This window comes from Schistocerca serialis, chromosome 7 (genome assembly GCF_023864345.2).
Source record: "Schistocerca serialis cubense isolate TAMUIC-IGC-003099 chromosome 7, iqSchSeri2.2, whole genome shotgun sequence".
Taxonomy (NCBI): Eukaryota; Metazoa; Arthropoda; class Insecta; order Orthoptera; family Acrididae; genus Schistocerca; species Schistocerca serialis.
Genome location: NC_064644.1, coordinates 510,105,569 through 510,132,855, shown reverse-complemented (window position 1 = coordinate 510,132,855; position 27,287 = coordinate 510,105,569). Strand labels below are relative to the sequence as shown.

The window sequence follows — 27,287 nt, the reverse complement described above, 5'->3', positions numbered from 1 at the left end:
TTTTGTAAAGTAATTGTTTAGATTATCATTATGAACTTGAGTTTTTCATTGAGATGTGCTTTGGTAACCTAGTTATTGAACTGTGTTAGAATACTGTATTTATCAGATTTGGTAACACAGTCGTTTAATTTATATTCTAAGTATTGTTCAGTATCTGAATCATCACCATTTGCAGGATCTCTTAAATCTACCTATCTAGTACCTTTAAAATCAGTATATCCATCAGTTAGGTTAAAGATGTTATACAATTGTTTATTGAGTTGCTTAATTAAATATCTATTTTTGATCAAGTTTTGATTGCAAATCTTTGATTACATATTTAATTTTTTCTAACTCTCATGATTTTATATTTTCGATGATTTGTTTCTTCATTTTATTCCAAAAATGTCCTTTTCCTAAACTCAAAATATTATTAAACTTACTATTATTTGACTTCAATTTTGAGGACAAATAGACACATATGACCACATACTAGTTCCTTAAAATTTTGTTTTGGCTGTCAGTTACAGAACAACCCACATGAACCAAGATATTGAAACAATGCTTTGTGAATATCTCCTCCAAATGTATGAAACAATTTTTTAATCGTTATTCTTATAACAGCATATCCAATGTTTTCCAAAATTATTATAACTATCTAAATTAACCATTGCAGATTCATGCTGCCAGTTACAGAACAACCCACATGAACCAAGATATTTAAACAATGCTTTGTGAATATCTCCTACAAATGTATGAAACAATTTTTTTATCATTATTCTTATAACAGCATATATAATGTTTTCCAAAATTATTATAATTATCTACATTAACCATTGCAGATTCACGCTTTTGGCTTATGAGGTGATTTCATCAATCATAAAAATACAACAAAAACCCTTGATGTTGAGTTATTTAGCTAATTTTTTCTCGGTCAAATTTTCGTAAATGTTTATTATGATTTGACTATGGTTTGAAAGTTTTGTTTTACTTCTTTTCACTCCACTTCCATTCTTCTCAAATACTATTTTTAGTCTTTTTTGTTCCTCCAATTGTGCAGCACCTTCACTTTTGTTTATGACTGCATTTTCAACAGCAATGCGCCATCAGCTAATGAACCATTGTTAGCTATATATGGCAATGCTGCCCAAAGAAATGGAACAAATGCTCCTTTGTGTTGTGTTAATACAGAACCTGCTTTCTTTTGGTGTTAGATATTCAATAAATTTTCTGAACAGTAATACCTAATGTTATGAGCCAAATTCTGCCGTTTTTAAACCTTTCTTTTCTTTCGTGCAGGTGCTTATTATTGAGTTTATCTTTTATTTTGTTTAGTTTAATTCTGCCACTAGGTAACAATTTGTAATCACAGCAATAGTCTTAAGAGTCATCTTACTTTAAATCACCACCAACAGACTCATGGTAAGTATAAATTTGTAGCATCTACTCTAAATACGTTTTAAAAAATTTATATTATCTCTCACTATTTGTCTTGGTACAGAGTGTATAAAAATAATCTGATCTGGCACATCTGTATTTCTGAAACATAAATGTGCATAATGAATTTTGTTGCTTGATGAATGGGAAACTGAAAAAGTTTCCGTTCACACCTTTTCATAGTTGTTCTATATGCCCCCTACAGATGCATCTCGAATTTCAATGTGATATTCAGATTGTTCTCGCACTGCAGCAAGCTAGTCTTGAGTTACAGCTTCCACAGTGGCTGTTAAGAGATGTCTCAGTTCATTCATTGAAGTTGCTCACAGAGTCTTTTAAAAAACCCCACAAGAAATAATCACATACAGTCACATCTGGCGACCTTGCAGGCCAGCAATGTGAGGATGGATCGCTTGGTCCAGTACGACCAATCCATCATTCAGTAATCCTTTGATTTAAAAATTTTCACATCCAGTCACGTCTGGTGTCCTTGCAGGCCAGAAACGTAACGATGGATCACTTGGTCCAGTGCAACCAATCCATCGTTCAGTAATCCATTGATTTAAAAATTCCTGCACTTCCAGATGCCAGTGTGGCGGTTCCCTATCCTATTCCTGCACTTCCAGATGCCCTATGTTATTGGTAAATAAAGTCGTTCGAGTCAGTCTCTAAATATGAGAAAAGAAAGTTCTCAAGTATACCGAGATATGTGCCTCCTGTAACAGTATTCTTGGCAAAGAAAAATGGACCAAACACCTTTTCCTATAAAATTGCACAAAACACATTAAATTTTGGAGAGTCACTCACATGTTGTACAATTTCATGCGGTTTTTCCAAAACCCCTATTCTCACATTGTGACATTACACCTTGTCCATTTAAATGGAATGTTGCCTCGTCACTAAACACTAAATGTGGAAGAAAAGAACGAAATTACAAAACTCCACGCTTTGTTATTTGTCACCGTCATGAAGAGCTTGCAGTAGCCGAATTTTGTATGGTTTCGTCTGTACACGTCGATGCAACACACGACAGACGGACTTCGGGGGGGGGGGGGGGGGAGGGGGGTGTTGAGTTGTCGAGCTGCATGGCGAACGGATTTTTGCGGAATCATTACGTAACTATGGCCAATGCGTTCGACATTATGTCGGACACTCAGGGACAGCTGGCGATATGCCTTTACAAAAACAACGTGTTTCTCGGAAATGTTTTTGCTATCGTCTAATGTTCTGTGCTGTAGGAGGATCCACACCACACCTAGTACGAAAGTCACGCTGAACAGTTAATTACTTACCCGCCCTGCGCAAAACGTAGAACACAAAATGGTTTCTGTTGTCCCGACACCATTTTTAGTAGAACTGAAGTGGGTGCACACTGCTGCTACCCAGCAGGAACGATGTAAAACTCAAGAGTATGCTCTTCCCAACAGTAGTTGTTCATGCACATATCGGATACAACATAACAATTATGATATTTGTAAATCAGATAATCTTTTTGATACATCCTCGATTTTTCAGTAGGTCTAAGTTAAATAAAAACATTTGTTCTTCATGTCCACCTCTTGTAAAATACTCTCTAAACACATCCTGTTTTTCGAGAATGAAATCATCCAATACAACAAGCAAATTGTCTTGAAACTCATCGTCGGGAATGACTTCATTGTTATCAATAAAAGCAGCAATCTTCTCACTATTTTTATCTTTCACCTTTTCGCACATTTTAATAAGTTCTTGATATTTTGGCTGATCTAAGATTTTAGAGTAAACATACAGATGGTTGATTTTATTCCAATTCACCGTTCCTGGATATAGAATATAATTGTCAATAATTAACTTGATTTTTCCACACCCACTTCACCCTATTATTGGACACCAAACAAAACTGGGTACACTTATTTTTCGGTTTCTTCTCTAGAATTCGTATTTTTGTTTCCAATCAATTTTAATTTAATTAATGTCATTTTTACCAGCAATAAACGAGCCACCTGCTTCTATTGGTGTTAAATTATGTTTTCTCAGAAAATCATTTTCTGTGTCCATAGGATACAGATATAGTAATGTAGCACTAGTTGCTTATTATACAACATTTTAACTCCAAATATTATATCTCAAAATAAAAACTGTGTTGCAATTGAGAAAGAATATAGGTTCCTGTGGCTCGATATACTTTGAAAAGTGTAGAAAAACTTATTCAGTCAAAATAGCCAAATATTCAAATTAAGGCAAATAACTTTTTAAGTAGAGTTACTATTTCAAAGTGATGTTTAAATGTGTACGATATTGTTGGAAGCATGTTTAGATTTGGTTGCCAAACTCTTCCTGTTAATGAAAAGAATGTTGCTATCGATGTTCCCAGAATATTTCAATTTAAATTAATCAAGATAAATTTTAATTTGGCTGACGGAATTTTTGTCAAATGTACTGACCATTTTCATCAAGAAATGAATATTAGTGCATCTTTCAAGCGTAATGGTGAATTTGGTGGACCACTAGTTCATTACCCACGACATCCTGGAGTTATACACAATAAAATTCAGGATCTGGAAATATAGGTAACTACTTAAGATGATAATTTGATTGAATTCAGTGGTGCTACAGTATAATTAATTTTAGAAATTAGTTACTAAATTTTTGTCCTTTATAAATGAATAAGATTGAGAGTTATCAGTTTTACTCATTCCCAGTAAATAAGAAGACTAATAATAACTTAAATCTTCCCAATAAGGAAGATGGTAGGGTGCATCAAAATCACACTCAGCTGTAAATGAGCTTCAGTGTTATTGGAGCTGATTGCCCAACATATTATTGAAAAGCCAATACAAGATTTATCGATGATTATGTGACAAAGTTGTTGGAGGTTACCACCATAAAGAAAGGAAACAATATTTTGTGTAGAACTGAACACACATTTATTTCTTGATCTCTCCTTATGCAGTTGACTTCGTCTTTAGCCACTGAGTTAATCGTGATGACCTTATCCTAAATAATGGAAGACAAAAAATAAAAATGATGTACTTTTAACAATAAATTTCTATGGGGATTCTTATTACAAGGAAATAATATGACAGGGTGATACTATTGTAATTTTTCTTGAAGTTATAGTGCAAATGATGCCATTCTTGGATGGTCTGGCCACTATCAGTCTGGCATTGAAGATGTGACCACACTTCCAAAGCAGGGTAAAATTGTTGGAAAGTCAATGGAAATCCTTGTTCCTGTGGTTAGATGAGTACCAGAATATTCACTCTAGGTAGCACAAGAAAGTAAAAAATTTGAAGATTCCCACATTTGCCTTTGGACCACAGATCGCTGTTATTGCTGGATTGAATGGAATGTGAAATTTTGAGTTAGATATCACCAATTACTATAATTCTGCATAATGTGATATGCTTATTCTGTTTTTGTTGTGTTTCGAAATATTTGAGAAAATAATCAGAGTACTGACTCCTCCTTATTCAGTCACATCAAAGTACAGAATATGCAGATAAAGAATGCGATAAATGAAGTTTTTCCTCAATAAATGTGGAATCTAGATCCACCAATCATTTGTCTCTATGCATATGATGGTTTCTGAGATTTTAAGTGAGCCACACAATTGAATGGTGATGTTGACATATGTGCATACTCTATCATTAGCGCTATCCCATCTATGTCATAGATATGTCAGCTAGAATTAATGTATTGGCTATACAGAAAACTACAATGAAACTGAATTCCACATTCAGTGATAAGACTCCATATAAAACTATTGTTTGAATAGTCATGTATGGTAAAATAAATTTAACATATGATGTTTGGCATACGATTTCAATTATCTGAATAAAATAGTATGAGTAGATTTCCTCTGTAAAACAAGATAAATGGAAAATTTAGTATGACTATAACAGTTAAGAAATATATCTAATTTTATTTCACTAGACTTAGATTACATTAGCCTTTATGAATTTTTAAAATTGTTTAATATTCGGCTAACATATTAAAAAAAATCGATTTCTCCTGGAGCCTAGAAGTGGTGCCACAGTATACAGGTCCTGCCTGCATGACAGCACTAACTTGACTAGTCAGTTCAGGAAGCATGCATGACACAAAGCACTGCCATGCTTGCTCTTAGGTAGCAGACAACGGTTTCCCCTTTCTTTGTTCCACAAATATATACGATTTGAAAACGGTTTCTGCTAACCTGTACAGGCAAATCTACTGCCTTAGGTAATGTTTCAGCTGAACATTTCCAAATTATTTGCTGACCTGCATCCTTCAAGAACATCTGACAGGTCAACAATCTACAAACAGATGAACAGTGGACAGCAGCAGTGTCAGAGAAAAAAAGTGAGATAGCATCAGCACCAGAAAATAACCCAGAGGGAGAAAATAAAAAGCAAACAATAGACAGCCACAAAAATATTTTCGGTTCTTTGATATGGCTTGGAGTTTTGCTATTTTAAATTATATTTAAATTTCACAAATAAAATTTGTTTTATATAAATGGAGCCCTGACTCAAGAAGCTCAACAATGCAAGAAATTCTAATTTTGTTACAAATTTATGAGCTAGAGGTAAATAATTTGTATAACATTACTGGATGCAAATATTTTAACACAGAATATGAAAACAAAATTCTATGGAGCTTAATAATCAGTTCATGATTGTTTTACTATACAGAGACTTGAAATTAACAACTAACTGATTTTAATTTTCTTGCAGATGTACAGGCTAAACTGAAATACAATAGATTGAAGGCAATGAAAAATAATAATAATGAATTTGATGACTTACAATGTTTAGTACGAATTCCATTAAATTTTTTATCTTATTGTATTTGAAGAGAAAAATATATTGATCATGAATAACATTTTATGCTTTGTCATATGGAACTCCAGAGATGGAACATCCTCCTGCTCGAAATATTAAACATATAAAAAATATAAATAAAATAAAGTAAACGAAATAAAATAAAAAGATATATAAAATAAAATAAAAGTATGAAATTTGTTATGCCTAATATTAGCGATTCCTCTGCTCACAAAAAGCAGGCTCCCAAAGGAATTAATGGGCCCACTTATTACTTACATGTCTAGTAAAATGTGTTCTAAGCAAGAAACAATTTGGAAAAGGTCATATGTCCATTTGAAAGCTTTTGCTTCTAATTATTATTCCTGTTGTACCACTGAGTATTGACAGTTCGTCCTGGAACACCCAGTACAATGTTTTGGTAATACACAATTATTTTGTTGTAAAGTATAACGGTGCTTTATTTATAATGTGTGTAGTGCATACAAGAGTAGTTAGTAGCTTCAGAAATCGCCTTTTTGTTGTAAAGTATAATGGTGCTTTATTTATAACATGTATGTGGTGGATATGAGAGTAGTTAGCAGCTTCAGAATTCCCCTTCACACAAGTATTTTGCTGTAAAGTATAACGGTGCTTTATTTATATCATGTGTGTGGGGCATACATGAGTAATTAGCAGTGTCAGAGTTCGCCTTCAACGTGTATCATTTTCTCAGCAGCTGTAACTAATAGATGTTGGTGGATCTGCGGATCGAGCTTAATCTCGTGTGAAGTGTGGTTCAGGCATAGGTCTTGACACCAATGTACTGGCAGGCTGCCTTCAAGTCCTTGATGTGACCAGGCTTGAGAACCTGTTCAACAGTAAACAAAATACATCATATTCCAGAGGTAGCTGCCACTGTAATTTACATTTGCTGCAAACACTAAGCCTATATTTAATTAACAAAAGGAATACAGCACTGAGGAAGACATGACAAATAGTTGGTTTCCTGACTTCTTCCACAGTAAATAAATTTGCTTTCTTTGAATTAGTTGATGCTCTGCATGTCAGGAACGTCGTACTAGCGATTAATTGCTTTCTCTTTCCTAATGCCAAAATGCATTATTGTCCGTATTATTCTGTATAACTTTCAAAATTTGTTGGTATTCTGTTATATACTATGTGAGCATACCTATGTCTGTAATTTAGGTCATAGGTATAGTATACACATATTTACAATGGAATTGAGACGCAAAGAAGATGTAGACTGTCAACTTATGATAAAACTGAACAATTAATTGAAAATATTTCCTTGTTTTCATGTTCTGCTGAATAGTTCTTTGCTTATATGTGGCTAAAGTTTTAAAAACTAATCACACTGCTTTTCTCATATCACTTTACCTTTGTTATGCTCTGACAACGACAAAAGGCAGAGCCAAGCACTATCTGTCAGCGAATTAAGGGAGCTATAAAGTTTCATTTAGTTGTACATTTGTTCGCTTGAGGCGCTGTTGACTAGGCGTCAGCGTCAGTTGATGCTAAGATGGCGACCGCTCAACAGAAAGCTTTTTGTGTTATTGAGTATGGCAGAAGTGAATCGACGACAGTTGTTCAGCGTGCATTTCGAACGAAGTATGGTGTATCGGCCACCTCTCCCAGCCACCATTGATGATTTGAAACGAGAAATAACAGCAGCTATCCAAACTGTTACGCCTGATATGCTACAGAGAGTGTGGAACGAGTTGGAGTATTGGGTTGATATTGCTCAAGCGTCTGGAGGGGGCCATATTGAACGTCTCCGAACTTGTTTTTGAGTGAAAAAAAATCTTTTTAAATACTCTTTGTAATGATGTATAACAGAAGGTTATATTATGTTTCTTTCATTAAATACACATTTTTTAAGTTGCGGTATTCTTTTTGAATCACCCTGTACTTTGCTGTATAAGTCACTAACATGCAGACATCTTGTGGTATTTTCTTTTTGCATTCACGTGTTTAAACTTACTTTCCCTAACTTACTTGTTAAGAAGACTCCTAAATAGCTTAGAGAATATTGAATACTTAGGGCAGTATAACACTTCAACATACATTCCTCTTCCAGTGTAGTCCCTACTACGATGCCCTTTCATTTACGTTAATTATATAGTCAAATGACATTTGATGTATCTGTGTTTTAGGAAGAGAAATTGTTTTAACACTGTTTATTTTCAGAGTATAAGATAAAAATATTGTGACCAAATGGCTGCTAAAAGAACTTTGGGAGAGCACTAATCAGGTCACTTGGTGGACAGTTGGGGAATACGGAAAGCTTTTAATCGTTATTGAGAAATCTGATTCAATATTGAGCTATAAATGACTTCTAATATGGGAAAATGTTACAATAAAATGTTGCCATCACTTTCTTTTTAGTCATGCCTCACCTGCATTACTCACGTTGCACGGTTTTAATGGATGGATTTATCAAACCAAAATCGCGCAGCCTAATTAGAACTGCACTTTAAAATTATACCTTGTGTCCATTGTCAGTGATATTTGTCATTAAACTATCAGTTGTAGGTCTGGCGCTAAGGTGAGTTTAAAAAGTTGTTGATCTATGTTTTATGGATAGAACAATGACAATTCTTCAATGAAACTACAGCAATTACAGCATCTGTGATCAAGTAACTAATGTGGTAACTATGTCCAGTGCAAAATGGACTAACAGGTATGGCACATAATAGAGACTCCCAATGGAGAAAGATAAAATCTAGTGTAGAATGAGATTTATTAATAGCATATTTAGTGTATATCTCAGCACTGAGCAAAGGCGCTAGTTGGTTTTTTACTGAAGACAATACAATTTTTCACATTACAGAAGCAAGAGACACATAGTTTTTACGCATTTGAACATGTAGCATGGAAATAATCCTTACTTTATTCAGAAACACTAATCGCTGTAGAAACTTGTAATGGGCATTTGAAACGCCCTGAATAGAAGACAAATGCAAATATGTCATTTGGACTTATATTTTATGCCATTTTGGAATGAGATACTTTAAGATACAGTAGATAACCATCTCCATGTGCCAGTGACGGATTATTGCGAGGCCGTACACAAAATCCATATTTAGAAACTATAACTATTTTAGTGAGTCATTCTGTCAGCATTAAAGGCCAATGTGGGTCATTGTAGCTGCGTATTTAACATCTAAATCAAGAAGAAAGAACCTAAAACCACATGTCTCGTTTTAAACACTTAACATTTACTAGTCTTGCGATATTTTAACACACAAACTCCTGTGTCAGGTGTCTTTTACCGAAAATTAAAACAGGAAGAACACAGTATTCCAAAATTACATAATATAATTATTTATTATAAACTTCTTTTATTTCCTTTTAAAAGGACATATTGTTCATTTTTTATTTCAAAATAACTGAATTTTGAACATGAATTTTGAGTAACCATTTAAGACAGGGGCATAATGTTTTATTTATTACACAGTATAAAATGTTCATTCTTTGTTGCGGTCTTTACAGGACATGCAGATCCGCTTAGCGTGCCTTTTACACACGTTTCGAACATATCACAAAAACTGATACTGCTGAACGCCAACGATCGTTTGTACTTGAACGCATATGGTATCTTCTACCCTTTCTAGGCATTAGTAACTGGTCTTGTTCACACCCTTGCGTACTGGCACCAGTACTTCTCTGTGCTAGATAAAATTTTGTTTTTTGTCATAGATTTTGTGTGTTACAACTGTTTGTCTTTCAGACAATAAAGTCGATTGTTAAGTCCTTAGTAACATTCTTCAGAAACTCACTTCTTGTAAATTTTTGGTAGAACTCAATTTGCAAACAATGTATGAGTAAATTTAGAGCAGATACGTTTGCCAAATGAAAAATCTCTTCTGCTGACTCTGTATAGTGTAAAACGTTACAACTTCTGGCTTTCTCTGAGAATCTGTACCTTCATCACTCTTTCTGTCATTGTGCGTCATTGAGATGATTACAACAAATCGTAATACGCCTGGAACATATGACAACATTGTTACATCTTGTGCAAAACAGAACATGCTCAAAGCTACAATTCTTTGCTTATTTTGTTAAATTGTAGACGAACATCTGTTTTGTTCTTTCGTAACGCTGCTACTAATGTCATCTTTTCTCCAATAGAATTCGATGAAGAGCCCCCCTGGGGTACAAGTTGTCAGTACTTATATTGCTGCCAGTACCTTATATGGGAATAACAAGTCGTTGCAACATTTCTGAAAGCTTCATTGGTTTGTTCAGAGGTCTATATATTTCAAAGTTCATACCGTAAAATGTTCCACAGTCTACTAAAGCAAAATTCTTAATGGCGTATCGCTTGGCTCTTTTGGCAGATACTGTTGGAAGGAACATTGTCCTCGAAATAGATTTTGTTGCTCATCATTTCTCATATATTGTCTAGCAAAATACGGCTTCAAATATTTATCTTGGAACGAAGTGACTAGTTTACGCACAGCATGTAACTTGTCAGTCTTTTTTCAGCCTTTTCTAGTCCTTTTATATCGAAGTGATAACAGAGAAGTAAACCCAGAATCTTGTATATGGCATAATAACTAAAAATACATCATACTAATACGTATTCCAAATGTGTTTGAAATGAATATTGGAAGCTTTGTAAGATTCTGCGTATTACAGGAGAACCAGAAAGGTATTCGTTTCTATAGAGTCAGTACCTTGTACTTCACAACGTGTCCTCGAAATTCCATTATATACGAGGGTTATTCCAAAAGTAAGGTCCGATTCGCCGTAACTATTGAAATTTGGCGCCAATGACAAAACACGCATGCGCGCCGACTCCCGGCAAGCCTTGCGCGTCAAACGCCGACATTCGCTTTGTTACTGTTGCTGAGTGTAGTTCACAGTCTCACTTTACAATGTTTAAGACAATTGATCAGCCCGCCGATTGTGAAGTAAGGGCAGTGATACGGTTTTTGTCTGCAAGAAACAATTCAGCGGCGGAAATCCATCGGCAGATTACTGAAGTGTACGGTCCTAACATAATGAGCGACAGTAAAGTGCGCAAGTGGGTGCGAGCTTTTAATGAAGGACGGGATAATGTGCACGATGAACCACGGTGTGGCCGACCATCAGTGATTTCAGACGATTTGGTCAATGCGGTTGACAAAAAAATTCGTGAAGATCGCCGATTCACTATTACAGACGTAGACATGCATTTTCCGAATGTGAGTAGAACAACTTTGTACAGAATTGTGTCTGAACATTTGAAGTTTCACAAATTGTGTGCCCGTTGGGTTCCCAGGCTGCTTACTGAGCCCCAACGAATGAAAAGAATGGCTTTTGCTCTTGATTTTTTGGAGCGATATCATAGGGAAGGTGACAGTCTTTTAGACAATGTTGTCACAGGGGATGAGACATGGGTTTCTCGCATCACTCCAGAGTCTAAACGTCAGTCAATGCAATGGCGTCACACGTCATCGCCAGTCAAGGTCAAGGCAAAGCAGACAATCTCAACACGTAAGGTTATGGCGACTGTGTTCTGGGATAGACGTGGAGTATTGTTACTCGACTTTATGGAGAGAGGAACAACGATTAATAAAGCCGCCTACTGCGCTACCCTGACTAAACTTCGACGTGCAATCCAGAATAAGCGACGTGGTCTTTTGTCGTCTGGAATCTTGTTGTTGCATGACAATGCCAGACCCCACACTGCAAATGAAACGCAAGCTCTGATCAAGAAATTTGGATGGGAACAGATGGACCATCCTCCTTACAGTCCGGACCTGGCGCCAAGTGATTTCCACCTGTTCCGTTACTTAAAGGAGTTTCTCGGCGGCAAGCGCTTCGACACAGATGATGAAGTGAAAGAAGCAGTTAAAGACTGGTTATCGTCACAGGCGGCCGATTTCTATAACATGGGCATTCAAAAGCTTGTTGAACGATGTGACAAATGTTTAAATAAGTATGGAAGTTATGTAGAAAAATAGATAAAGATGTAAGGAATGTAAATAAAACAATTGTTTTGAAAAAACATTTTAGTTTTGATTTTTTTTTTATAACCGGACCTTACTTTTGGAATAACCCTCGTACATATTAGTGTACATAAAAATGTCAGCCATCAATTTATCATCAAAATAAAGAGAAAAGATTTTTGCTGGTGTGTTTATTCCTGAATACAGTGTCTTATGAGAACTGACGTTATGGCTTTTGGATCTTGCTCTATGACTAACTGGTTTCTCATTCCATTTTTTGTGACATCTTTACTCATACAGTAATTTGTAATAACAAGCGATTTCTAAGGTTCATCACTTGAAGAGGCGTCCACACCTGAATCCGTATCATGCTCATTTATTTCACTGTTATGCTGTCTATCTTCTGTACTTTCCTCTAACACTGTTCGTCATCAGACCCTAGCAGCTCTGACATAACTTCCTCATCTATGAGAAACTTGGACATTTTCTGAGGGAGCGGGAGGAAGAACACGGAAACCTCCTATGTATTCAATGAATACTTCCTGACCAGAAAATTGATAAAAGCAACGTTATTTACGAGCTGTTTCATATCGAAGGTAATGATGACGGGTAAGCCCGCCTGTTGGGTAACTTGACTGAAACACTGAGTTGCACACACGGTTGCTTCACTTCGGTTAATTATGTTGCAACACAGATACTCCCTTCGGGTCAAAGCACAAAAGATAACGAAACAATGATGGCGACAGCAGTAATGAGTAGAACTTAAGAGGCAACCACACAACATTGTGATTCTCACCAGAAGAATGACTATAGGATCAGGTTGATCCGACGCGAGCGTTTCAGCGTTAACATATGACACGAATTACCTTCATCAGTCATGGGCTTAGAACTACACAAAACAACTTAAACACCGTCTCTCAGGCTACACCAAAACATGACGAGATGGATGCTGTCCACACCCTGTTAGGAGACAGACAGAGTGTGAGAGAGTCTGTTTCTAGGAACCACTAGCTACACTGCAACAGTTAAACCATAGTCACATGGGCTGAGGCATTCAACTTACAACACGATGACTTGATCTCCACCATTCTGCCGAACGCCTAGAAATGGACGAGCACTAAATACCTTAGATACCTTTATCTATTCCTCACACAGGACGAGGCAGATGGCAATGATGTGGGCTCGGGCTCTAAAACCAACTGCATGAGATACTGTGCCCACATCAGAGTGGAAGTGCTGGTTAATGCAAACTAAAAGTTTACCTTTATGATTTGCGACTGCAGTGCTCTCCAGCAGTAGTTATTGGCTGCGTATTTGACTCGCGAATCACACACTTTTTTTACGTAATGGAAAGGCGTCAAATTCCTAAATTAGATTTATAAAAACACACGCTTCCTCTCTTGTCAATATAGTGATCATGTTGTTCTGTCTGTAGTATATGTAAATAAAAACTTCGATGTCCATGAACATGTTACAAGGCAAAATGGAAAATTCGATGTAGAGCCGTTAGAATATCAGATTCTAATAGTTCTGTTACAATTGCTACAAAACAAAGTTACAATTGCTTCCCCACATAAGAGAAAAATTATTTCATAATCCTAACCGTTTTTTTTAACTGAGATCATTCTTACTAAATCACTGTTTCTATGCAGTAGCAGAATTTTTAGAACATTTAAGAAATGTGACTTGAAAAAAGAAACTGAAAAATGGTACTGCAAGTACTACAACGTTCCTTGTAGAGCAAACCAACCAAACAAACTCACTCGTGAGAGAAAGCACACTGATATTCTTATATTTACACAATTGCAAACTTTAAATTAATGAGAAAGTCCCCTAATGAGATTTTCACTGTGCAGCGGAGTGTGCGCTGATATGAATCTTCCTGGTAGATTAAAACTGCGTGCCAGACCCAGACTGGAACTAGGGGACCTTTGCCCTTCGCGGGCAAGTGCTCTACCATCAGCGCACACTCCGCTGCAGAGTGAAAATCTCATTCTGGGAACATCCCCCAGGCTGTGGCAAAGCCATGTCTCCGCAATATCCTTTCTTTCAGAAGTGCTAGTTCTGCAAGATTCGCAGGAGACCTTCTGCAAAGTTTAGAAGGTAAGAGACGAGGTACTGGCAGAAGTAAAGCTGTGAGGACAGGGCGTGAGTCGTGCTTGGGTAGCTCAGTTAGTCAACATTTGGACTTTGCAGACACTATTTATGCGGCAGTATAATAAAATGTATGTCAGCAAAGGTTGTAAGTCTGACAATGGAAAAAAGAAAGAGTAGCGTTGAAGTCTCAGTCTGAGCTTCAAACCAACTATACCTCAATTCTTCTTACTTTAAAGAAAGGTAAATGGCTGGAAAGCGGAGATCCCAGCATCACGCCCCGAGGAAAAAATTAATTTATAAAAAAAAGTTGGTAGAAAAAACATAAAAAAAGATGGATAGAAAAAAATATTAATAAAAAAAGTTGGTAGAGCACTTTTCCGCGAAAGGCAAAGGTCCCGAGTTCAAGTCTCGGTCCGGCACACAGTTTTAATCTGCCAGGAAGTTTCAGAAAGTTCCATAATCATTTAGAAAATATGAACTTGCATAAGAAATATTTTAGATTTAGCCAGAAGTGAAACATCTACACATCTATATCCATTGCGTCACGCCAATCTTCCATGTTATCATATCGTGAAGCCACTAATCGCCGATGTGTTGTTAAATGATATTTAATACAACAAATTGTGCCAATAGCGAAGTATGAGATTCTCAATAAGCCGGTATTTTGAAACAGTAGATATTCATGCGACGTACCTTATAACACAGTGTGTCCCACGTAAAAACGGTTAGCCTTACACCACAGATTCAAGTGAGCTAACCAAGACAACTGACAACAGACATGTAGTAAGAGATGCTAGAAATGGGGGCCATTGGCATCCAGGCATCGCTGACTTCGTGTGATTACCTTACCAGCAGCACGCCGTAATTCTGAAGGCGTTATGTTGTTAATTTCTCCAAAAATGTTCCGTTTAAGATCGTCTAACGTGCGAGGATTGTGGTCATACACTGTGCTTTTTAGTGTGCTCCATAAGCAAAAATTGTATGATGTTCTGTTTGGGGTCTGGGGACTAGAGGCTCTACTGACAAGCCTGTGTTCAGGGAACACGTTGGTAATATGGGGCAGTACTTGGTTTGCTTATGTGAACAGTTGCTCCATCTTGTTGGAATTCTGCATACAGCAGTATCTGCAATTCTGGAAGTTTACATAATCTGACTTTTGAAACCATGTCTCATCTGACATGAAGTGAAGCAAGGGGTCCATGTAACAGTCAGCAACTGATATTAAGAGCCAGTTATAATAATGAACTCTTTTCTCATGATCCTCAAATTTCAGCTCTTACACCGCACCCACACGACAGACTTTTAATTTCAGTCTTCTAGTATATGATTATATGATGTAGAAAATACACCACCCTCTAGCAGTAACCTCCTTACCGACTTGCAGGTACTTCTCATATTTTCCATGCGAATTTTGTCTACAGTTTCAGGGATGCGCACTGTTGGTCGTCTGTTCCTCTGCATATTCTGAACGGATCCTACAGCATGCTCAAATGGTTCAAATGGCTCTGGGCACCATGGGACTTAACTTCTGAGGTTATCAGTCCCGTAGAACTTAGAACTACTTAAACCTAACTAAGGACATCACACACATCCATGCCCGAGGCAGGATTCGAACCGGCGACCGTAGCGGTCGCGCGGGTCGAGACTGTAGCGCCTAGAACCGCTCGGCCACTCCGGCTGGCCTACAGCCTATTGTGCAGTTACTTCATAATACTGGTAGTGGGGACTTTCCTACCAGGATACTTCGCTTTAAGCACTTTCTTACATTCCTTGATAGAGCCTGTCTTTATGTATCACTCCACAGTATAAATTCGCTGTCCTAATGCAAACAGACCCATTTCTGTAGAACATAAACAATATGAGTTTTTCACAGCAACTCGCGCATGAACACAAAATGGCTCTGAGTAGTGTGGGACTTAACATCTGAGGTTATTAGTCCCCTAGAACTTAGAACTACTTAAACCTAACTAACCTCGAGACATCACATGCATCCATGCCCGAGGCAGGATTCGAACCTGCGACCGTAGCCGTCGTCCTGTTCCAGACTGAAGTGTCTAGAACCACTCGGCCATTTCGGCCGGTGCGCATGAACACACAACTGAACTGAACTTTCTGATAAAATGCAGTGTAGCCATTTTCGAGGCAGTATTGACAATTCACAACCAACTCGACAAGAAAAGATTAACCAATATGTGAGGCATATGGGTTTAACGTAGGACATCCTGCATAAAAGCCTCAAATGTGGGCTTAAGCTGAAATCTAGTATGGCGTCCGCCAATCCTGTATTGAAAAGAGAGCCTGCATATGACATGGGTCGCCATCTTCCAATTCATTGGTCATCATTCAATTACGATGCTTCATACTGCTTGCACGTTGGGAAATGTACAACGTGTATTTTTCGCTTTATGACATTAGTAACTCAGCGTGCTCAACGTTGGCGTTCGAATGCTCGATCTGTGGGACGACAACTTTACGGTGGTGCAGAGCGCCGCCTGCGTCAGTTTTCAGCTAGTGTTTACCTTTCACCTGCAGCCAGCCCTCTCCGCTACCAGCCTCCTCAGTACCGCTTCCCTCTGTGTCGCCCGAGCCCTCGTTCCCAGCGCCATCTTCATCTCTGGTATCGCCTAGTTCACCTACATCTACATCTCCTGATCCTTCGTATTCCTCGTCTGCAGCAGCGAGAGGCATGCAGTATGCCACAAGCAAAACGGTAGCGATCAGCAGGACAAGGGATCCCATTATTACTGGAATGGCTTCTACGCTAATGAGCACACACCCCCTCCTCTTATACGGCGTGACGGACACTTATCGCCCAAAGGTTGCAGGCAAGGACACAAGGACAGCTACTTAGTGCGTACTTTGAAATGTGCGATTGGCCTTATCGTCGTCCTCTCTTACTGCTGGATATATCTTCTAGGACATGGTGGGCAACCTTGAGGCACAAGGTAATATTTGGCGAAAAGAATTATATATGCAGAAAATCTGCACTCGACAAAGACAAACAATATTAAATTAAACATTGCAAGGCAGCTGATAAAGATTGTGTAAACAACAAAAAATGCGTGTATCATAACAGTTATAGATCTGAGTTATGAATTTCGTTTCTTTAGAAGAACGAGTACACAGAAGGGTAAGAATTAGGTCCATCAAGCATTTCTCTAGAAAGATTTCCTTTAACCATTTTCATGTTTCTGTTGTAGCGGTTAATTTGTGTAATTTTGGTTATCATGTTACTAAAATCTTTCACTTCTGTTTCTAGGCTTCTTTTTTATTTTATATGTCGTACTTACGTCGTTACTCCTTAATATAATTTGTAATTAGGAATCTTTTGACTCTGTTTTCCTTTAGATGGAATTAGGTGATCTGTAGCCTACCCATTCCTGTAGGAGTTTCTCTAAATTGTCGTCGCTGATAATCAGAAAAGGAAGGTAATCAACGAACAACACTATTGATGTATGATCAGGAACTATCTTTAATGTTTTCTAAAATTCCCTACGAAACTATTGTTCATATAGTTCTTACTATGAAGCACTTTCCTTGATTATTACACAAAATGTATGTAGATATTCACAGTCATTTTTTTCTGCAATTATCCACGGTTTTCTCAAAATGTTACATTATTATTGTTTTTCGACAGGGCCACGTATGGCACAGAAGCGTCCTGCTATTATTTACAATATTCCTCATACCCGTATTTAGCTATATACAGTCTGTTCATTATAATTATCCGGGCTGTTATGCCGTGGTCGGTTGATGAATTCTGTGGTGATTCCCAACGTTTCGTCTCCGACTGCGGGAGACATCTTCAAGGGGGTCCGTAGCTTGATGGAAGGTCCAACACACACTGACCCCCTTGAAGATGTCTCCCGCAGTCGGAGACGAAACGTTGGGAATCACCACAGAATTCATCAACCGACCACGGCATAACAGCCCGGATAATTATAATGGACATGATATTTCCGGCCGTGAAAGTTTACATTTTAGTATATACAGTCTACTCTTGTATCTGTTCAGAACATTGAAAATAAATCCTTGATTGTCGAAATACGGTGAAACATTCAGAGTTACTGCTTTTCTTCACTAGACTAAGTAAGAGTGTACTCTTCCCAATCTTAATTTCATACTTTATATGTATTCAGTCTGCTCCTATATAATGATAGTTCGGAAAGTAAATGTTTAGCTCGTCTGCCACTTGTCATACGTGATTCAAATTCACTCACCCTTAGAAGTGCTTTGTCATCGACAGTTGCGTTCTTAAAGTTCGTACAATATAAAGCATATCTTCCATAGTTGCTTTGCAGATGAACTGCAGGCTTAATAGGCATGTTGCACTTAATGTAATTTTTGTATTGTGTTCTTCTCAGGCCTGACCAAGTTCGTAGTTTTCACTCTTACTATATGTCTGTGATATAGTCGAGTTAACGTCTTATATCATCCGCATATTTATAAGCTTGCCTGTTCTTTTAAGCGGTTTTTCAAAAGCGTGTTCGATGTAATCATTCTAATCCAGCCGCAAAACATTATAGGTGTTTCTCTTTTTGTACCAGTACATTAGTTGCTGATGCGTTATTGTTCTGCCGTAGATTTTCCATAATGTTTTGGTCTTTTTTCATTTCATTTCGGTATCGCTATGAATCCTAGCTACAATTATCAACTTTTCTCATAGTATTTTACATTTGTCTGATAACACATGTTCTCATTTGTTCAACATTGACGGTATTTGCTCCTTTGCTGATTACTCTACCCTTCGTTCTATCTTATGAAAGTTTCAAACGGGACAATAAAATATATTCAATTTTATTTTATTTTATTTTATTTTTTTATTTTTTTTGCTTCCGAAGAAAAAGATAAACCGAAATGGTTTTACAAGTACTCTGTGACCTTCGTAAATTAGTAGAAAACATTTGCAATGTAGAATACTAAACCTGTTTGCATAATGTAATTATTACATTTCACACTTCCAGTCTTCCACTTACAATAGAATCATAATGCATGATAAGGTACAGTTAAATCGAGCTAAAGGCTTCTCTTCATCGACCAACTGTTAAAAAACTATTATTTTCTCATCGAAATAGTAAACATTGGGTGAATTATTTTTTTAGCTTAACTTAATGTGTAAGCTTACATGGAACATTTTGAGCAAAAACAATTGGTTATTGAACATCACTATGTAACACACACAAAGGTGATAAGAAAATTAAGAAAAAAAGAAATTACTTAAGTGTTCATTAATTAAATTTAAAAAGTATTTGTGTTAATGTAAGAAATAAATAACTAGTTACAGTGCTGCACTATAAGGAAAGCATGTGTGAAATGAAAGGACTGTGCCATCGTTAAATCGTTCACCTTATATTTCGGAAACTGGGCTTCATCAGTCGAAGTTTTCAAATCTGTTGCAGCAAACAGAAAATGAAGGCATTTCCGTACATTACTTAAGGAAGTGTCTTTTTCGGAGAGGGGGGGGGGGGCGGGGGAGGGCGTGATATCTTTCTCATTGAGTCAATGTAATTAACCGCTAGTTCTATGAAAGCATACAATGATTAGCTAGAACATTATCACCAACTCCCAGACAACCTGTATGACCGCTTTTGGCTCTGATAACAGCAGCGATGCGTCATGGTATGGAAGCAATGGCTCCTCAGTAGGTCCCTGGAGAGATCTGGCACTGTATCTGCACACGAGTTACAGAATACCTGTAAATTCCGGATGCCACGATCAATCATATCCCAGATATGTTGCACTGATTTCATACCTGTTGCGTTGGAGGGAGGGGGAGGGGTGGGGAAGGAGGCAGCAGATCAATTGTAACTCGCCATTGTGTTACTTGAACCACTCCATCACACTTCGATGTTTGTATCAGCCCGCATTATCTCGCTGTAAAATCCCACTTCCATCGGGAAACATGATCGTCATGAACGGATGCACGTGGCCTGCAGCTAATGTATGACACTCCTTGGCCGTTGTGGGGATTTGCACGAACTCTACTGGGCCCATGGATCCTCACATGAATCTTCCCATGGAGTGACCGGCAGCTTGTCTCCACCCTGCAAAACTGGTGTCGTGGAGTTGTTTCCCAGGAAGATGATGGATTCGCGCTCTCCCGTCGGCATCATGAAAAAGGTATCGGGATTCATCAGATTATGCAATGCTTTGCTACTGCACCAACACGCAGTGTCGACAGTTATGTGCCCATTTAAGCTGCAGTTGCCGATGTCGTGGTGTAACGTGGCACATGCGGCGGGCATCGGCTGTTATGGCCCCTCGTTAGGAATGTTATGTGCATCGTATATTCAGACACACTTGTACTCTTGTCAGCATTAAAATCTGATTTTGGTTCCACCACAGTTCTCCACCTGTCCTATTTTCCAGTCTTACCAAACTACGGCGTCCAACACCAGTAATAACAGGTGGCTCTCCAGCACCACGATGTCTGGATGTGGTTTCACTATGGTCTCGCCACGTGTTGAAGACGCTCACCAGAGCACTTCTTGAACACTCATCATGACGTGCTCTTTATTAAATACTTGTGCCAAGCCTCCAGGCCATCACACATCACAGTCTGCCCTCAGTCAAACTCAGACAGATCGCTCCACTTCCCTATTCAGCACACAGAGAGCATGCTCACTGATTCTGCATGCACCATGCATGTGCCTGACTATTACTTATTCCTCGCCAGCTGAAGCTGCTATTACCTGGAAGTATTTACAACGATTTTATATATATAAAGAAGAGAAATTGGTTAACATCGAGCATGGATTTGTGTGTCAGGAAGCCGTTTCTGAAAGTATTTGTATGGAGTGTAGCCATGTATGGAAGTGAGAAGTGGACGATAAATAGTTTAGACAAGAAGAGAATAGAAGCTTTCGAAATGTGGTGCTACAGAAGAATGCTGAAGAATAGATGAGGATGTATTGAATAGAATTGGAGAGAAGAGAAATTTGTGGCAAAACGACTAGTAGAATGGATCGGTGGGTAGGGCATATTCTTAGGCATCAAGGGATTATCAATGTAGTATTGGACGGCAGCGTGGAGGGTAAAAATCGTAGAGGGAGACCAAGAGTTGAATACAGTAAGCAGATTCAGAAGGATGTAGGTTGCAGTAAGTACTGGGAGATGAAGAAGCTTGCAGAGGATAGAGTAGCTTGGAGAGCTGCATCAAACCAGTCTCTAAACTGAAGACCACAACAGCGTATATATTTATTCTGTTAGAGAAAAAAGTCGCAACACAATAAATAATTAATGTAGAATAATGAAATTTCGGGAATATTTTCCTCTATGTATTATATTTATATTTAAGTGATTACCATTGCGAGATCACAGGTTAGTGTAAACGCGAGATAATCCACTGCAAATGGAAATGATAGTACGTTATTAACCTGTGTAATAGCCAGAACGTTGAATGCATACATGTAAACATTCATGCAGTGTGTTGTACAGACGCCAGATGTCAGTTTCTGGGGTGCAGTTCGGTGCCTGTTGCACTTAGTCGGTCAATACAGGTAGTTTAATGCTGTTTGTTAATGACGTTGGAGTTGTTCTCCAGAAGACACTGAAGTCTTCATGTTTTTCCGAAAGGAAACCAAGAACAAATAGATCTCCCCCACCGCAACGGGACACCACGAACTTTCCCGTTTTCAGGCACCAGACGTTTCTGAGGCACATGTGCCCAGAATCCCACGACATCCTTTGCTGCTGCAGCCCAGTCTCCTCCTCATTGCCATCCATGATGACTTCCATCACTCACCGACTACAGGAGCCAGCTGCAGCCCCCTCTAGTCCACCTGTGGCTGTATCCCAGCCCACTACCTCTACACCCACTCTGCCTACAGTTACTCCCGCCACTGCCCACTGCAGGTGCAAGCAGCCCACCCGGGACCCTCCCCCAGTGGTGCATACTGATACGTCATTTCGGGAATACATGGGCGAAATCCTCGAAGTCGTCTCCTCTTTCATAAAACCCCACATCCAGGCTGTTATTCGTGTCACTGGCCACAAAATGCATCGGTTGGAGGATAAGCTCTCTGAGGTCATGATCCTAGTGGAATGGCTTAGTCAAATATTGTTGTAATGGCGAATGGAGCACCACACATCCACCAGCACCCTCAGGAACTTGTCACCTGCATTTTTAGTGCCAATGGCTTCAAACAGACGGAGTTGAACATCTTCCTCCATGAACATCGTGTGCATATTTTAATGGTCACACAAACACACCTCAACCGGCGCACGATTTCTGCCTTAATAAATGGTGTGTTGCCGCTCTGACCGCATCAATCGCCGTGGTGGAGGCACGGCTGTGTTCCTCAACAAAGCTCTTGTCCATAACCAAAAGACTCTCCACCCAATGGAACACATAGAAGTCACAGTAGCTACCATCTCCACATGCCTTGGTGCCATTACCTTTGCAGCAGCATACTTGAGCCCAAACAAGCCACTGCCTGAAGTGGACCTTCGCACGTTGACGGCCTTCGACAAGTTCATCGTTGGGGCAGATCTCAATGCCAAGCACCCAGCCAGGTCTTTAAACCAGAAGGCTAACTCCTCCTTGACCTGGATGACACTTCATCACTGTCGGTCTATGGCCACCATGAACCTACACATGTACCAGTCCGTTCCAACTCCCAGCCTGACGTTCTAGATGTGGCCATATTCAGAAACGTCGATACTCAGTTTTCCTTGTAAGTTCTCCACAAACTGGCCTCTGACCATGACCCAGTACCTTGCACCTCACCAATACTGTTCTTTCATTTCATGTTCGTTCCAGTGTGACCCTCACTGATTGGGACAAGTTCTCCAGGGTACTTAATAAAACCACTCGCCACGAGCTCGACTTGACAATACCAGGAAATATAGCCCATGCCTTGCATTGCCTGACTGCCAAAATACAGAAAGCAGTGAAGCTATCCACCTCCACTGTGTCTCGGCCTTTAGTCCCCCTCGACGATTTGCCACCCCTGTTATGGGATCTGAAGGTGCAAAAGAACCGTTACCGCTTGCGGTGAAAGCATTTCTGCGATCCTCAGGACAAACGCCAAACGAGGAGCCTCCAGCACGAATTCGGCTGCCGACTGGAGTCCAAACAGTGAGAGGACAGGATGTCCACTTTCCGCCTACACCATTAGTCTGACAGAGCAGTCATTCACGCCCTTTGACGTTCTGTACCGGCGACTGCCCATCTGGCAGCGGGCTTGTCGAATGATAACCTCCAAATTGCCGAAACGCTGGCGGACGCGTTCGAGGCCAAAAACTACCCCCTTGTCCAAGACCTTTCCCCAGACGAGCTACAGGACGAACACGATGTCTTGACAGCTGTTGCCGCTTTCTGCAGCTGTCCACCTCTGTCTGTTCCCCACCTTACTTCTTCGACAGGACTTCATCGGATCCTACTATGGAAACACGGCCGGTCAGCCACCAGATTGGACGGAATTTTAAATGAACATCTTTGCTGCCTTCCTTGTACGCCTCTTCTATTGTTCACGAACATTTTAAACGGTTGTCTCACATCTGGCTTTTGCCCCCCTCAGAGGAAGCAAGCCAAGCTGATTTCAATCCCCAAGCTGTTCAAGGACCCTACAGTCCCCACCAACAACAGGCACATCAGCGTCTTAAATACCATGGTGAAGGTCCTTGAATGTGTGACCCTCCATCGACTTTCCCAACCTATGGCGAAGGCAGGCACGATCCCGTCTGAACATTTCGGATTTACTTCACACCTCTCTGCCGAACTTCAGTTCCTACGAACCACTGAACAAGTCAACAAAGTCTTCAACACCGCCAAGCCGACAGCTGCCGTTTTTCTAGGCTTGCAAAACGCGTACTACAAGATCTGGCACACAAGATGCTGACGCAGATCCCTTTACTGGATATCAATGTCAAGATTGTGGATGACTTCCTTCGCGGTAGGACTTTCCTCCTGGCTCAACATGGAATGCGTTATGGCATTCACCAACTGTTGGCAGGCACTCCACAAGGATCGGTGCTGTCTCCATTCTTTTAAATAACTATTTGAATGGTATGCCAGTCATCACCGAGTGCCACCTGGCACAATATGCTGACGACACAGCACTATACACCACTGGGTGTATCACTTACGCCATCGTCGCCCGCCTCCAGTGACAAGTGGACGCCACCATCACCTGGTACCGGACAAACAAAATAGATCTCAATGCCGCCAAAACTACAGCAGTCTATTTCGCGAAACGGTGCCCATTCCTCCGCCGCAGTATTTCGATTGCAGGCGTGTAGGCACCCTGGCCCCAACGGCCACGTATCTAGGGGTTCTGATGGACCGCAAGGTGCTAATTCACTGTCAAGCGGAGTGTGTCGTCAACAAGGGGCAAGAACTGACCAGGGCTTTGCACCCTCTCTTCCGCGGTAGGGAATTTCACCTACATACCAAGCTCCGCATTTACTGGGCAGCTATCCTGCCTGCTCTCAAGTATAGCTTCACTGAATGGCCCACACAAGGACGATGCTGTGCCTGCAAAAGGAGGTTCTCCAGTGGAACGTGCATGCTCCGCCACTCATGAGGAAGCAGAAATCGTCCCCATCAAGACGACATATGCAACAACGAGTGACGGCTCTGTGAGAAAGTGGATGCCCAGCGGGACACTGTCCACGGGTTAAACCACGTTGGGACACACTTCCATGCTGCTGGTGTCGACATCCGGTTCCTCTAACTGTCCTAGAGGACTCAGTTCCAGATCTTGGCTAGCGACAGACATGGCGCGCCCAACGCGGCTACATCCTTCGGTGGGATTAGCCCCCCATTCTGCATCCAATACTTTCCCACCCTACTGTCCATGTCGGGCTACGTTTTTCTGCCTGAATGATATCGTACTGTCACCGTTGGAGTGTGGTACAGACTCCAAGTCCCACCGTCACACCTTCAAAGTGTGTGACGCAGCGTCACTGCCCTGTCAATCAATTTACTGCCTCACCAACACAGTTAGACCGCGAAAGACCGGTGATGCTGTAATGTACCATGTCGCATATGGGAAAGGAAAAAAAGAAGAAAAAAAAGGTTTTCCTCCTTTCGCGTCTGCCATCACTGTCTCAATGCAGGATCGATCTCTGCTTGTAAAGCTGTATTACAAGAATGATTGTGCGCACGTCGCTCTTCAGAAGTTCCGGACACTGAATGGTTTGAAAAATGGCGTTGGTCCATTGGCCCGTTGACTGCCGTTGGTCTGGAGAAAATGAATAGGAAATACGAAAAGACGGGTTCTTTTGATGCCCAACCTGGTAGAGGGAGGAAATTCATTGATTCGACGTCAGTGGAAGCAGTTGCCACAGCAATGCAGCAGGAGACAAGTGGTGGTGTGGAAACGTGTAGTGCACGGAGAATTGCCCGAACTTTGCCCATATCGTTAGCACGGTGCGTAAAATCCTACGAAACATCCTTCTTTGCTATCCGTTTAAAATTACCCACGTACACGAGTTGCTTGCTGTTGACCTAGCAGCAAGAGAGACTTTTGCTAGAGAATTTCTTGCTCACATAGAAGTGGACAATGATTGGCTGTGGAAGATTTTGTGGACAGACGAAGCCCACTTCCGTCTGACAGGATATGTCAATACACAGAATTGTCGACTACGAGCACCGGAAAATCCACACACAAATCAACCAGTACCACTTTATCCATAAAACGCCACCTGTGTGGTGGGGGTTTACGGCATCATTTATCATAGGGCCATATTTTTCAAAGAGAAGCGGTGCTTCCAGTCCTGTTACTTGTAGTGTCAGTGGTAAGCGCTTTGAGTGTCTTCTGCGGAACCACCTCATTCCAGCTCTCCAACAGCGTGGACGTGTGGATGGGCTCATTTATATGCAAAATGGCACACCTCCGCACATTGCAGATCCAGTTAAGCAGCTGCTGAAGCGCCGTTTCTGAAATGCTAGAATTATCATCCACCATTTCGCTACAGCCTGCCCATCCCAATCACCTGACCTTAATCCGTGTGACTTCTCACTGTGGGGCTACCTGAAAGATGTTGAATATTTAGTGTTACGATTGCAGATGTAGCTGCATTGAAGACACGCATTGCGCAACACATTCTGAACGTGACCCTGGAGACACTTCGCTCACTTGTGGAACATGCTGTTTCTCGAATTCACCCTGTTGCAGAAAACGGTTGACAGCATATTGAACACGTATCGCGCCAGTATCACGGAAATTAATTCGATTTGATTTTTAGTGATGTTTTTTATGCATTTTTTGGCCCCAGGAGAATTAAAAACCAATTTTTCCCATCCGATGTGATATGACCTTGCCGTGGTGGATGGGCTTACCTAACTAACAGGATCACACCTGTACGCCCATGCACACTTGGTTTAACGTCAAACGTACACCTTATGCATTGTTGTATGATTCATTTGTCAGTTGCAGTCGACGACTATTAAATTATGATGCTTACAGCGCCATCTATTGCTACATTTTGTAACTATTTATTTTTCTTCTGGCATACGTTTTCCCCCTTCTCCAATAATATTCCACTGCAATTTAGCGTCATTCTGACCAATGGTGCTTTTCCTACTGCTGTTAGAAAGTTTAAATTAATTATAATCAACCTGTATATATCAAAACACAATTTTCATACCACTGATGAGTGCAGTGCCAAAAGGAATAAGCCACTGAAAAACTACAGTTCACACCACAGAAGCCTTGAGACACATATTCACGACTGGCCTACCTGGCCTCCTGATATGTCACCCATAGAGCATTTCCGAGTAATCAGAATTAACTGACACAGTAAAGGTTTAATTCGTGGTATGAAATTCCTGAACATTACGTTAGGAGTCTGTTTGCTTCTGTGACGTAATATATACAAAAATGTATCACAATCTGTTGGAATCAAACGTCATAGTGCTGTTGATGATGGGTCTCATTTCAGAATGGAAATAAAGTTCAATTACTAGTAAACATTACGTGATGAACAACGCTTCAAAATCTGATGAACATTGGACTGATGAGGCTTCTTGCAACACTTCCTATTTGAGTCAGTCCACATATAAAAATTGTGAGTAATAACGAAAGAAAAATGGAAAATAAGATCG

General features: G+C 39.9%; 2 protein-coding genes across 2 annotated transcripts in view; one reads left to right on the top strand and one right to left on the bottom strand.

The window, feature by feature from the left end:
- LOC126412644 (uncharacterized) overlaps positions 1-27,287 on the top strand; it is a 153,586-nt gene that overhangs the window by 39,186 nt on the left and 87,113 nt on the right. The window lies entirely within an intron of this gene.
- On the bottom strand, positions 6,361-16,982 carry LOC126412641 (uncharacterized). Its single transcript, XM_050082321.1, has 2 exons — positions 16,756-16,982; positions 6,361-7,050 (listed from the first exon to the last, which is right to left on the bottom strand). Exons 1-2 carry the CDS (start codon positions 16,973-16,975, stop codon positions 6,881-6,883), a joined length of 390 nt encoding a protein of 129 aa, XP_049938278.1. The 5' UTR covers positions 16,976-16,982; the 3' UTR covers positions 6,361-6,880.

Bases quoted from the DNA above. Each gene is read 5' to 3' on its own strand.
- LOC126412641 (XM_050082321.1), bottom strand. From the start codon at position 16,975: ATGGGATCCCTTGTCCTGCTGATCGCTACCGTTTTGCTTGTGGCATAC. The intron at 7,051-16,755 runs GTAAACACTAGC...ACTGTTGAACAG, and splicing joins GGGCTGGCTGCAGGTGAAAG to GTTCTCAAGCCTGGTCACAT.